Raw genomic sequence first — 13,007 nt, 5'->3', positions numbered from 1 at the left:
ATGTGTTTCACTATATGTGACAAATAAAGCTAACCTTTAAGTGGTCCTGGATAACAAGAGCTGACATAACTAATGTATTAAATTTCAATCTCAACAAACGGGTTCGTCGTAAAAATTGTGGAAACAATACTTCTGCCGCTTGAGCAAAGCATTATTCATTGCTTACTGGCATGAATATGCAACACCTGAACAGCTCCCAGAGAATTTTAGTGAGCAAGGTCAAAGGGAAGGAGTGGTGACTGCTTGATGGACTGGGCTGTCAACTGTCTACTTTTAATACATTCAGCTCTTCCAAAAAATTAGAAATCAATGTACAACAGGAAGTACAGTTCTCTCACTAGTGGGCTTAAAGTACTTAAAATACTTTTTCAATTCACAAGTATATCAGATTTCTGCCTATTCTAAGATAATTCAAACGAGAGGAAAAAATACAAATAAACGTACATTTGAAATAAACAATTTGAATGTGCAGACCAGGAATAAAACAGACTGGGAGAAGAATACAGACTAATATAACCTACTTCACAGCAATAATCGGAACACAATGGAAAACATGGTAGGCATTCTTACTGACATATGATCTTTATCAACTGACTACCCCAATGTTAAGTTGGTACAGGAACACAACAATCTACTTTGTATGTTGCTAACAACCAGTGATATTAAATGGAAGGCCAGTAGAGAAGGTTTATGTATTTTTACATTGTTTCAAAATTTTTTTAGATAAACCACCCTATAGCAAACTAAAAACCAACAGTACAGTTTAGATCCCTGAAGCAGTGGTTTAAAGCAAGCCATACCTGGAAAGACTGTCCAAAGCTTCAATAAAATTCTTGTTCCCATCATCTATCTCAATGTTCTCAAGCAGAGAGGTTGCTGAATAAACAACGTCACTGGCGAGAAACTTGTTTTTAAATCCAAAGTGCACACTGAAGGTCTGTACTCGAATATCCTTCATCCTGAAAATCAACAGAATAAATCTTAGAGCAGCAATTACCAACTGCAGAAATCAAATTAACTGCTACCAGACTAAACACTACAACTAAAAAGGTGTTGTATTCTCACTTTGCTAACAGTTATTTAATGCTCCCTGTTGAAGTCAATGTTGGAAGGGTGGATACATGGCAGAGAGGCACAGAGATAAATGAAAATTTAAAAAGGGAAATTAGCAGAATTGATTGTTGGGGGAAGGAAATCAGTCTACAGGTTTTCGTAGAAGTGAGGCATCAGTTATATGAGGAAAGAATCAACAGTATTATCAGTTTTTAATCCAGCATTATGTTTTCTATAATTGCAGTCACTTTAATCTTGTGATGAAATACAGATATACAATCCATCGTAAAATAATTTGCATCTATGGAATTATAATTCATTACGACATTTTGTTATCCTTTGATTATTCTTTTTGACAATAATACTAAATACAAGTCAATTTGCATGCCCCAATATCTGTCACAGTAAACAAATTGAGTTATAAAGCACAGAAACAAGACCTGCAGCTCATCATGTCTGCGCCAACATTTACACTTGTCCCACTTTAATTTTTTATCTTTATACCACTCTCCCAGTTGTTTCCCCTATTCTACCATACACATACGCAAGAGAGAATTTACACAGGGTGATTAACTTACTGACCTGTACGTCTTTGGGATGTGAACGAACCTGGAGCACCCAGAAACCCATCACAAAGAAAACATGCAACACCTGGGGTCTATGGCACTGAGGCAGTGGCTCTCCTAACTACATAATCTCTTGTCTTTCCAGAGGTGATTTAAGGAGAAATGTTGGGCAAAATGCCAAAAGTTTTGCTCCCCCCCCCACCTAAAATTTGCCACAGAATTTAAAAAACATACACATGCTATCCAAGCAGATCTCTAATTTAACATTTCATTAAGGGCAGGATGTAAAACTCACCCTTAGTAACGTGGTCATCAGTTTAGACCATTTGCTCAAGTCATTCAGTGAAGAATTTTTTTTTTTTTTTTTTAAATATAAAAGTAGAGCCAAGTACTATCAATTAATCTAAAATCACATCCTTCAGTTCTCACTGGAGGCCAGCAAAGCAAAGTACCAACGAGCCCGATAAAATTGACGTAAATGGATGGGGGGGGGGGGGGGGTGGAAAACGAACGAAAAAATTCAGAAAACTCCTTAGTGCCCTGAGTAATACTAGCCAAAGGAAAGGTCGTAGCGAATTTTTGCACCAAGACTGCATATGGTATCTTCAGCTGCCTTGTCAATGACCTTCCTCATGCTGCCCACTGAGCAACGTTCAAGTCCATTCGTAACTCCAAAAACGAAGTAGCACACACATATGTGTACAAGACCATTCAGGTATATTGAACTTGCATCAGAAGCACCAAGTGATAATAAATAACCTAACACCTACCCTTATTACTAGATGCTATTACCATCTTCCCAGGATGGTGAGAGTAAAGGGACAGCACAAATTTCAATTGAAACTCAACCAGACCAGTATAATAAATAGTATGGCAAGTGAAGAAGCAACTCCTCCTGCCTCCTCAATCTTTATTCCATCTACAAGACATTGAGAGTATTCATCTTTCTCTCAACTAACATTTGCCTGGTATAATGCAACCACAAGAATCTCCTTTCAGGACAAAGTAGTCCTCTTAACCATACTCCAACAAAATCTTAAACTTGCTCTATCCTGCATACCGTGGTTGCAACAAACAGGACTGTAGAGTCATACTAAGGTTACTTCAACAGTAGCTTCAAAACAAAAATCACCAAGGAGAATAATGGCAGCAGACAAACAGGAAAGCCACTGCCTGCCCGTTCCTCTCCAACATCCTGGGCTTGGAAAATTATTGAAAGATACTACCTGTATTGTACAATCCAACAAATTTGACAATAAGACCAAACAAGAGCCATGAATAAGTGGGTCAATAACCATCAGCTGGAACTATGATGGACTTCTGCTTCTGATCATGTATGTAGTTCAGTGATACTTCACAAATCCCTCTTCCTCATCAATGTTGTCACTACAACTTGCAACTCTACGTGTTCCCATCTCATTCTGAATGTGATTCCAATGTTCTTTGAAGGATTTGCCCTCTCATACACATGCAACAATTTCCACACACTATTTAGTCAAATTTGAGTTACTGTAGCTTCTGTATAACTGCAATTTTGAGATTTTGTTTCTCACCCAAACTTATTAGCAGACTCCTCAATCATTTCTCGTAAATTATCCTTCAGTGCGATGTCCATCGAGTTAAACTTCTGTCTAACCTGGTTCAGTGGGAGTCTGCAATGTAAGTAGAAAAACAGAGAGTTAGATTTTACAGAATAATCCAACATCATTGGGGCACAAGATTCAAAGGTTACCCATTGTTTACTCCTATACAGTAACATCAACTATGCAGTACTTGATTCATACAAACTAGGCTTTCCATCACTCAGATTAGCAGAGGGGTAATAGAAGCCGGATGCCTGATTGCAACCTTGGTATTGCAAGTTAAAAAACAAAGTGCTAGAAATACTCTGCAGTTCAGGCAGAATCTGCAAAGATGGTGAAATGGAATTACCACATCAATGATCCTTCAAACAGAATCATAATGCCAGTGACAGAGAAAAGGTGATGTCCTAATGTTGAACTCAAATAGGATGCAACTCAAGAGGATTTAAAACCATATTACAAATAAAGCTGGCTAATCTAGGGAGGTGGAAGGGGGAGAACAAAGTGGAATTCTCAAAAGATCAACAAGACAAAGCATTGTGAAAACTAATACAATCCAGAAAGCCTTTACCTTCTTAGGAATGAAAAAATCATAAGTATCAAAGAGAAATGTACTCAAAATTAAAATAATTTAAAAAACTATCCTGGACATATTTTATTACAACTTGCAAGGTAGGATATCTCTCAGCTAAATACACATCTGTGCCCAAGTACAGGCAGTTCCCAGATTACCGAAGGTGTTCATAAACTCAATTTTTTAAAAAAGGCAGAAGCATCCAGTTATTATATTATTGCAAAAAATCCAATTTCCACAAGTCAGGTCCTCTGTAACCCAGGGAGCTCCACAGAGCAAAAATTAGATCATCCAGTGTCTGATTGCTTGGAAATTATGTCAGTTCAGCACATTTCTCATTCTTTGTTCAGTGTGCGAGCCAGGGGTTGAGTACGAAGGGATGTATGGTCACATCCAGAACATTGAAGGTCAGGAACATGGTGAGTCTGCAGATGGAATTAGGGTCCAGGGTCATTGTATTGTTGCCCTTAATAGGTTCACTGCCATGTAATGCAAGAAAAAAAAGAAACTGGGATGTTTGTGGATTATCAAGAATGACACCAGCAGATTTCTGAATTATCAGAGTTTTATTGTAGTTTGAACTTAGGCAGTAGCTCATTTAAAAATGATGCTTTGTATTACAAGGTGGGAAATGAAAGAGTTCACATACCCCATTTCTGCTAGGAATTCCTGAAGTCTCTTCAAACCCTGTATGGACCACAGCTTGAGATTGGCATAGGTGTAGCTAGAGTTACACATGCTCTCGTACAATGACCAGTGGTGGTACAGAGCAAGGCGTAGACTAAACAAGGCTTGTGGTTAAAGAAACAAAAAGCATTCATAATTACAAAAAGAAAACACGTAATGCAATAAAACCTTAACTCATTCTAACTTTTAGTTAATTTTAACATGACTGGTAACAGCTAAGAAGCTATATGAAAAAAAATCTCTTCCATATCAGTGAATAGTGATAATAATAATGAAGTAGCTACTGTTTCTGGGCTTTTGCTGTAGTGTATATTCTGTAGCAACTCCTGGATCAGCGAAAGGTAACCTACAAGTTGGCCCCTCCTAATCAAGGAAACTTCCCAAATTTCTATGTCAATACAGAGTCCAATCTGCACAGTGATAATAATGTTTCTTACTTAAATATGAGGAAATCTGCAGATGCTGGAAATTCAAGCAACACACACAAAAAATGCTGGTGAACGCAGCAGGCCAGGCAGCATCTATAGAAGCACAGTTGACGTTTTTGGGTTGAGACCCTTCATCAGGACTAACTGAAAGTTAGCTCTATCCCTCCCCTCCCACTTTCAAATCTTACTATCTCTTCTTTCAGTTAGTCTCGATGAAGGGTCTTGGCCCGAAACGTCGACTGTACCTCTTCCTATAGATGCTGCCTGGCCTGCTGCGTTCACCAGCATTTCTTGTGTTTGTTGCTGCAATGTTTCTTACTACTTGCTTTTTTTAAAAAAAGCCAATTTTGCAGCCATGAATTGAGATTTCCACTAGGCCAGAACTGCTGAGTCATTACGTGCAATATCATTTATTTTTTCCCCAAATACACTGAACATGAATTGATTCCAGATATGAAAATCCAACTTTGGTTATGCAGAGCAGAAGTAAGTTTGCTTTACTTGTACTCTCTGATTAAAGGATACTCAAAGTCAAAAGAAATTCTCATGCAATCAATAGAGAGAGTGTTCTCCTCATCTTCATTACGATGGTTGTGCCTTGAGACATGACGCTGCACAATGCCAACATCTGTCACATACTTCATGCTGCAGAACAAATCACAATTCTAATTAAGTATCATCCTGTGATCACCAAGAACTGTGAACAGACCACACGACACTGGAGCAGAATAAGGCCATTCAGCCTTTAATCCACTTCACTATTCGACTAAGGTTGATATATTATTCCTCTCTAGTCCATTTTCCTGTCTTCTCTCCTTAACACTCTTACTAACCTAGAACCTATAAACTTCTGCTCTAAATACACCCAATGATTTGGCCTCCACAACTGTTTGTGGCAATAAATTACACGGATTTACCACCCTCAAGCTAAAGAAGTTCCTCCTCATTTCTATTCTAAAAGGTCATCCTTCCATTGAGGCTGTGCCTTTGTCTTTCCTACCATTGGAAAGATCTGTCAACATCAACTTTATCTAGGCCTTCCAATATTTGACAGGTCTCAATGAGATCCCCCTCATTTTTCTGAACTCCAGCAAGTGCAGACCCAGAGCCATCAAACGAATTTTGAAAGAAACAAATTTCAGTGAAGGAGTGAGCAAGAAGCCTTAATCAAAAAAAAAAAATGTGGAATTCTTAAAATCTTTTAAAGCTGGACAGAACTAGTGATTAGGGAGTGATGAATTAACAGAGGATTTGAATGGTTGGAGTAGGAATATTAACCTCCTCTATAGGTCAAATTATGATGGTACTGTCTATGGTGCCAGTCTGCCTGCATTCCTCAGACCAAGGTGCAGAGGGACAATGGAGCTGATATGTGTACCCATCAGTCAGGTCAAGGAGCAGCAATGTGTGTGGTGAAACTGCTGGTTGCTGACTGCTGAGTTCTCATTCTGAATTGGCCCAATATCACTGACAGGAGAGAAGTTGATGGCAGAGCTCTTGAAGTTTTTTTTGGGGGTAAATGTAAACTGGTTTTGATATTCCTAGAAATGCCTACAGTATTTAAAATGAAGGATAAATCATTGAGGCTCTTGGCGAAGTTAATTGTTCTTTAAATTTGCCCTTTAGGAAACCATGGTGACTTTGGCCTATTTTAACATGTACCCTGAAAACACATCCTTAACAATAGACTCCAACATCTTCCCAAGCACTGTGGTCAGACTAACTGGCTATAATTACCTTTCTTCTGCCTCTCTCCTTTCCAGAAGAGTGGAGTGACATTTGTAATTTTTCAGTCCTCTGGAGCCATGCCAGAATCAATTGATTCTTGGAAGATCATTACTAATGCCCCCACAAACTCTTCAACCACCTCCTTCAGATCCGAGGTGAGGAACATCAGGTCCAGGTGACTCATCTACCTTCAGATCTACCTCCCTAGTAATGGCAATTTCACTCACATCTGCCTCCTGACATTCTCGAACTTCTGGCATACTGCTAGTGTCTTCCACAGTGAAGACTGATGGAAAATACTTATTCAATTTGTCTATTTCTTTGCCCCATTACAACCTCTCCAGCATCATTTTCCAGCGGTCTGATATCTACTCTCACCTCTCTTAAACTTGGCGTATCTGAAGAAACTTTTGGTATCCTCTTTAATATTATTGATCAGCTTACCTTCATATTCCATCTTTTCCTTCTTCGTGACTTTTTTTTTTAAAGTTGCCTTCTGTTGTTGTTTTTTTTTTTAAAAAAACCTCCCAAGACCAGACTAATTTTATTTTCCTTCTCAACCCCATCCTCCTGCATTCTCCCCATAACCTTTGATACTTAATAATCAAGAATCTATCTACCTCCACTTTAACTATACCCAATGTCTTAGCTTCCACAGCTGTCTGTGACAATGAATTCCAACACAAAATCCTCTGGCTAAAGAAATTCCTCATGCTAGTGCATGATACCTTGCATCTAACTAACAACATGCTTCGTCTGGGAGTCCTTCCCGTTAACACTGGACAGTAAAACTGCATTGGTGTTTTGGAACACTTACTGTGTGATTTTGTCATGAACCCATTGGTCAGTCAAACCAACAATAGCCCACCTGGAAAGGAGATAGGCAAAACATTACTGCAAGTAGTAAAATACTGTAAGTCGCAAAGACTGTAACAATGTATGATCAAGCAAACATGCATTAATGACAGAATTTTCTACACTGATGAAGGGATTGCTTACCACAGCATGTCATTTGAGTCCTTTGACATGATCCAGGCCAGTTCAAATATTACCATGGCAGACTGCAGGTAAATAACAGGATTATTAATTGATCAGCTCTGGTCATTTATATTAATCAAGGACCTCCGCCACTGTTCAGTATTTTAAACTTCTTCCAAATAAACCCTTGAGATGCTTTTCAATCAAATCTCATGTTATCAGTTTCCAGCTGTCCTTGGAATTTATAAACTCATTGGTCTGCAATTTGTAGTTGTGTTAACAATGCGAGTCAGATTTGTTGACATTATTGTGTAAAATTGATAGCAACACGTGCAGTTAAATGGAGAAACACAAGTCACTAATACCCTAATCCTGCACAGGATGTACTGGCAGTCTTCATACAGGCCAACAGGAATGTGACACAAACTTCAAAACATCTTTACAATTTAATTATACCATCTTTGCTGCTAAATAAAAGGTCAACATTTTCAGTTAAGGAGCTGACAGTATGGTTAGATATATTGCTCTGGAGCATGTGAGACCAAGCCCACTGAAAGATACCAGCAGCTGTGGTGGTGGCGGGACACGAGGGCTGAACTTGCTGCAGTCCAGAGGTGAGATCCCAAATGCCCTGCCCAAAGTGCAAATCTGCTTTAACACAACAGACCTGGGAGCAGATCTGGTCTTCGGATCTCTATTTATTTATTTATTTATTTTAAATATAAAATGTCTTCAACATTCAGAGATATTTAAAGACCATTAACATAGAAATATTGAGAAAAATACTTCCTGTGGATGCTCATTATGATTGATAATCTTATAGCTGCTTGACCAATCAAACTCAAAACACTACAACTATATACATATAAATATAAAACAGGCAGCAGGCCCCAATGCTATTATAACAAGTGGCAATCTTGAATTTATTCAGCAACTGGTACCTGAAGCATCACAAATTAACTGAAGAATTTTATGAATGTAGAGCAAGATTAAGATTTAAAATAAGATTCTTTGTCACATGAACATCGAAACATTCAGTAAAATATGCTATTTTAGCGACAACATCCAACACAGTCAGGTATGCTGGGAGCGTCCCACAAGTTTTGCCATGTTCATAGCATGCCCATAGCTTACTGACCCTAATCCATATGCCTTCTTAGAAAATGTCGGAGGAAAGCAGAGCACTCGGCAGAAACCTGCCTGATTTCCTTGCAGACTGTGGCAAGAAATGAATGCTGATCTTCTGATTGCTGATGTAAGGCATTACATTAACAGGTATCCCACATACTGCCCCAATATGCATTAGTAAAAATTACGTCAACATACCGCCATAAATTGGTATTGAGAGCAGTGTTTAATTTATAAATAGATCATTGGCATATTTTTGTATTCAAATGAACAGAGACAAGACCTTGGTTTAACATCTCTTTCAAAAGTTGCTACTATCAACAATCAAGCAGGTTCTGGAACATGAGCCTGGCTGAATATTTATACTGCTGTGTAAACTCAGTATGTGGTTGCAAGCCTTATTCCAGAATCAGAGTTCTTACTTCAGGGCAACATTCTCGCAATATGCAGGACAGCCATATTGTCAGAGCTATCATGTTTCAGATAAGACAATAAAGTCGTGTCAAAAGAATAGGAAGTTTCCGGTGCTCTGATGGTCAGCCACAATCCAACTGTGCTTTGTGACCTTGCTGTGTGCAGAATTGTCCATCACTTTTGTAACAATGACTGCACTTCAGAGGCTATTTACTGACTTCGAAAGCAGTTAAGGGTGATACAAGAATACAAAAGCTCTGTACTAAATTGTCAATTCTGATGCCAGACTTGGAATACTAACTGATACTGTAAAACATTGGTGCAGGTAAATGAGGCTGAATATTCCGGGTCCACTACATTGACAAGGGAAGAAAAAGTATAGTGAAAAAATGGTTTAATTAGTTTGTTTCAGAGAATTAGAAATGTATACCTCAGTGAAAAGAGATTCCAAAAAAATGAGAAAAGCTAGAGGCAAACAATCCATTTGAGTGTGCTGGACTGGAAGGATATAGCATTACGCTTGAAGGAAATGTTTCCTGTCTGTCACGGACTGGAATCTAAGATTGCAGGAAATCATGACCATACACAAACTTGATTCAGGGAAACTTTCCATACAACCTTTTAAGAATTCATTAAAAGGATCACATTTACTTGAAGGCAAAGATTACAAGTGAATAAGCTGTGCTCATTAGCTCAGTGTTTTTTTTTTGCTGATTTTCAAAATTAATTTGCATGCCATCAGGCTCCAACAGTGCACTGGGTACTGAAAACCTGTATGGATCAACTGGCAGGAGTGTTTCAAGGACATCTTCAACCTCTCACTTCCCCTCTCTTCAGATTACTGAATGGCCCACAAACGCTGTCCTTACTCGTTTTTACTGCACTATTTTGTAATTTACAATAATTTTATTTCTTTGTATTCTACTTCTGCTGCAAAACAACACATTGCAGTTCCAAAACAGCTCTTTATCTCCCACAAAATACAATGAAGTAGCTCAATTAATGTTTTTTCTCCAGATACTTTGAGTAGATGTTGAGAATTTTGTAGCCGTGAAGAGCAAGGGCAAGGATGGTTAGCCATGGGCAAGGATGGTTAGCCATGCCCGTCAAGCATTTGATAATGATCACCACTCCAGAAACAGTCAGGCTGTAAAAAATTTACTTTCTCATTTATGGCCTGTGCTGTAGGTCAACAAAAGGATAAGGAACAATTTATTCCTGTGTTTGGTTATCAGACTGTGTCACGCTAAGAATCCTCGCAGTGACTAAACACATTGTGACTAGAACAGAGAAATGAAAGGAAAATGGATACAAAAACAAATGTAAATATGCTTGTCCTGCTACCTTTGGCATTCTCAAAGCATAACAACTTAAAGTTTGTAGAACAGGTCAAGAATTCAAAGATGTCAGTCAGAGGATGAAGGATTAATGCATCATGCTTTGCTTAGACCACATACAGTACTTTCGCAAAGCATTTTTGAAAGAAGAGAGATGAACTTTCCAACAACCACAAAAATCCTTTGAATGGATCTGCCCACTTATCTGAGCAAAGTATTTTTATGAATCATCCCGAATATATCATCTTCAAGTGGAAATGGCTGGATTATGACACACATGTCATCATTCTCTCCAGGAAAGACAGCTCCTGCTTCAAAGAATATACATGAGTAGATGTTCAGCCTCAGAGCTGTATGCCTCACAAAGTCCAAGTAGCACGGGGTGGACTGCACATTCTTCTGCTCACACTGAAGGGCAGAAGGAAAATTCAGTTCCTCTAAGCAAGCAAGATTGTTGCTAAAATCCTGATAATACAGAATAGAACTTTGCCATAATCCATTGAAAAGTGAAAGATTTTTCATAAAAGAGCAAAAATGCAGCACGTTTCCATATATTTAAAAAGTTATTTCGAGGACCTACACATTGCTAGCAAGCAAAAATTTATGACTAGCATACAAAAATATCTTGGTGTTGTAAGGGAAGAAATTGCAGAATTTAAATATACTAAAAGAGGCATTTCCACACGCTGAATAGTACAAATGAACAGAGTTTGATATACTAACTGGAGCCGTCTGCTGTTTACAATAGCTTAGGTATAGTAGAACTCATATTGAGGTGCTTTGATGAAAACTGAAATCAAAAGGAGAGGTATTTAAAAGGAAAGCGGAGATAAAAATTTAAAATGAGGTTCCAAGTAGACACAATGAAGAGGAGCATTAGCATTAGCATTCTACTGTCAAGGATAGTCAACATGGCTTTGTGAAGGGAAGGTTGTGCCTCACAAGCCTAATTAAGTTTTTTTGAAGAGGTAACAAAAGAAATTAGAAACATAGAAAATGGGTGCAGGAGTAGGCCATTCAGCCCTTCAAGCCTGCACCGCCATTCAGTACGATCATGGCTGATCATCCAACTCAGAACCCGGTACCTGCCTTCTCTCCATACCCCCCGATCCCTTTAGCCACAAGGGCCATATCTAACTCCCTCTTAAATATAGCCAATGAACTGGCCTCAACTGTTTCCTGTGGCAGAGAATTCCACAGATTCACCATTCTCTGTGTGAAAAAGTTTTTCCTAATCTCGGTCCTAAAAGGCTTCCCCTTTATCCTCAAACTGCGACCCCTCGTTCTGGACTTCCCCAACATCGGGAACAATTTTCCTACATCTAGCCTGTCCAATCCCTTTAGAATTTTATACATTTCAATAAGATCCCCCCTCAATCTTCTAAATTCCAGTGAGTATAAGCCTAGTCGATCCAGTTTTTCATCATATGAACGTCCTGCCATCCCAGGAATCAATCTGGTGAAGGTTCTTTGTACTCCCTCTATGGCAAGAATGCCTTTCCTCAGATTAGGGGACCAAAACTGCACACAATACTCCAGGTGTGGTCTCACCAATGCCTTGTAGTACCTCCCTGCTCCTGTACTCGAATCCTCTTGCTATGAATGCCAGCATACCATTTGCCTTTTTCACCGCCTGCTGTTCCTGCATGCCCACTTTCAATGACTGGTGTACAATGACACCCAGGTCTCCTTGCACATCCCCTTTTCCTAATCGGCCACCAGTCAGATAATAATGTTTTCCTGTTCTTGCCACCAAAGTAGATAACCTCACATTTATCCACATTAAATTGCATCTGCCATGAATTTGCCCACTTACCTAACCTATCCAAGTCACCCTGCATCCTCTTAGCATCCTTCTCATAGCTAACACTGCCGCCCAGCTTCGTGTCATCCGCAAACTTGGAGATGCTGCATTTAACTCCCTCGTCTAAGTCATTAATATATATTGTAAACAACTGGTGTCCCAGCACTGAGCCTTGTGGTTCCCCACTAGTCACTGCCTGCCATTCTGAGAAGTTCCCATTTATTCTCACTCTTTGCTTCCTGTCTGCTAACCAATTCTCTATCCACATCAATACATAAAACATAGAACACAGTACAGGCCCTTTGGCCCACAATGTTGTGCCGACCCTCAAACCCTGCCTCCCATATAAGCCCCCACCTTAGATTCCTCCATATACCTGTCTAATAGTCTCTTAAACTTCACTAGTGTATCTGCCTCCACCACTGACTCAGGCAGTGCATTCCACACACCAACCACTCTCTGAGTAAAAAAACCTTCCTCTAATATCCCCCTTGAACTTCCCACCCCTTACCTTAAAGCCATGTCTTCTTGTATTGAGCAGTGGTGTCCTGGGGAAGAGGCGCTGGCTATCCACTCTATCTATTCCTCTTATTATCTTGTACACCTCTATCATGTCTCCTCTCATCCTCCTTCTCTCCAAAGAGTAAAGCCCTAGCTCCCTTAATCTGTGATCATAATGCATACTTTCTAAACCAGGCAGCATCCTGGTAAATCTCCTCTGTACCCT

The 13,007-nt window shown here is 39.2% G+C and overlaps 1 protein-coding gene across 2 annotated transcripts in view; it reads right to left on the bottom strand.

Annotated features, from left to right (window-relative positions):
• The window catches only part of cdc45 (CDC45 cell division cycle 45 homolog (S. cerevisiae)), a 70,723-nt gene that overhangs the window by 19,486 nt on the left and 38,230 nt on the right, over positions 1 to 13,007 (bottom strand). For both annotated transcript variants that reach the window (XM_072277596.1, XM_072277598.1), the window contains 6 exons: positions 7,619 to 7,680; positions 7,437 to 7,487; positions 5,417 to 5,536; positions 4,426 to 4,557; positions 3,173 to 3,271; positions 801 to 959 (listed from right to left, as the gene is read on the bottom strand). In XM_072277596.1, coding sequence (XP_072133697.1) covers positions 801 to 959; positions 3,173 to 3,271; positions 4,426 to 4,557; positions 5,417 to 5,536; positions 7,437 to 7,487; positions 7,619 to 7,680 — 623 coding nt within the window. The remainder of the gene's footprint in view (positions 1 to 800; positions 960 to 3,172; positions 3,272 to 4,425; positions 4,558 to 5,416; positions 5,537 to 7,436; positions 7,488 to 7,618; positions 7,681 to 13,007) is intronic.

The sequence above is a fragment of the Mobula birostris genome, chromosome 2 (assembly GCF_030028105.1).
Source record: "Mobula birostris isolate sMobBir1 chromosome 2, sMobBir1.hap1, whole genome shotgun sequence".
Taxonomy (NCBI): domain Eukaryota; kingdom Metazoa; phylum Chordata; class Chondrichthyes; order Myliobatiformes; family Myliobatidae; genus Mobula; species Mobula birostris.
Note: the sequence above shows the minus strand (reverse complement) of the source record. Positions and strands in the feature narration are given on the sequence as shown.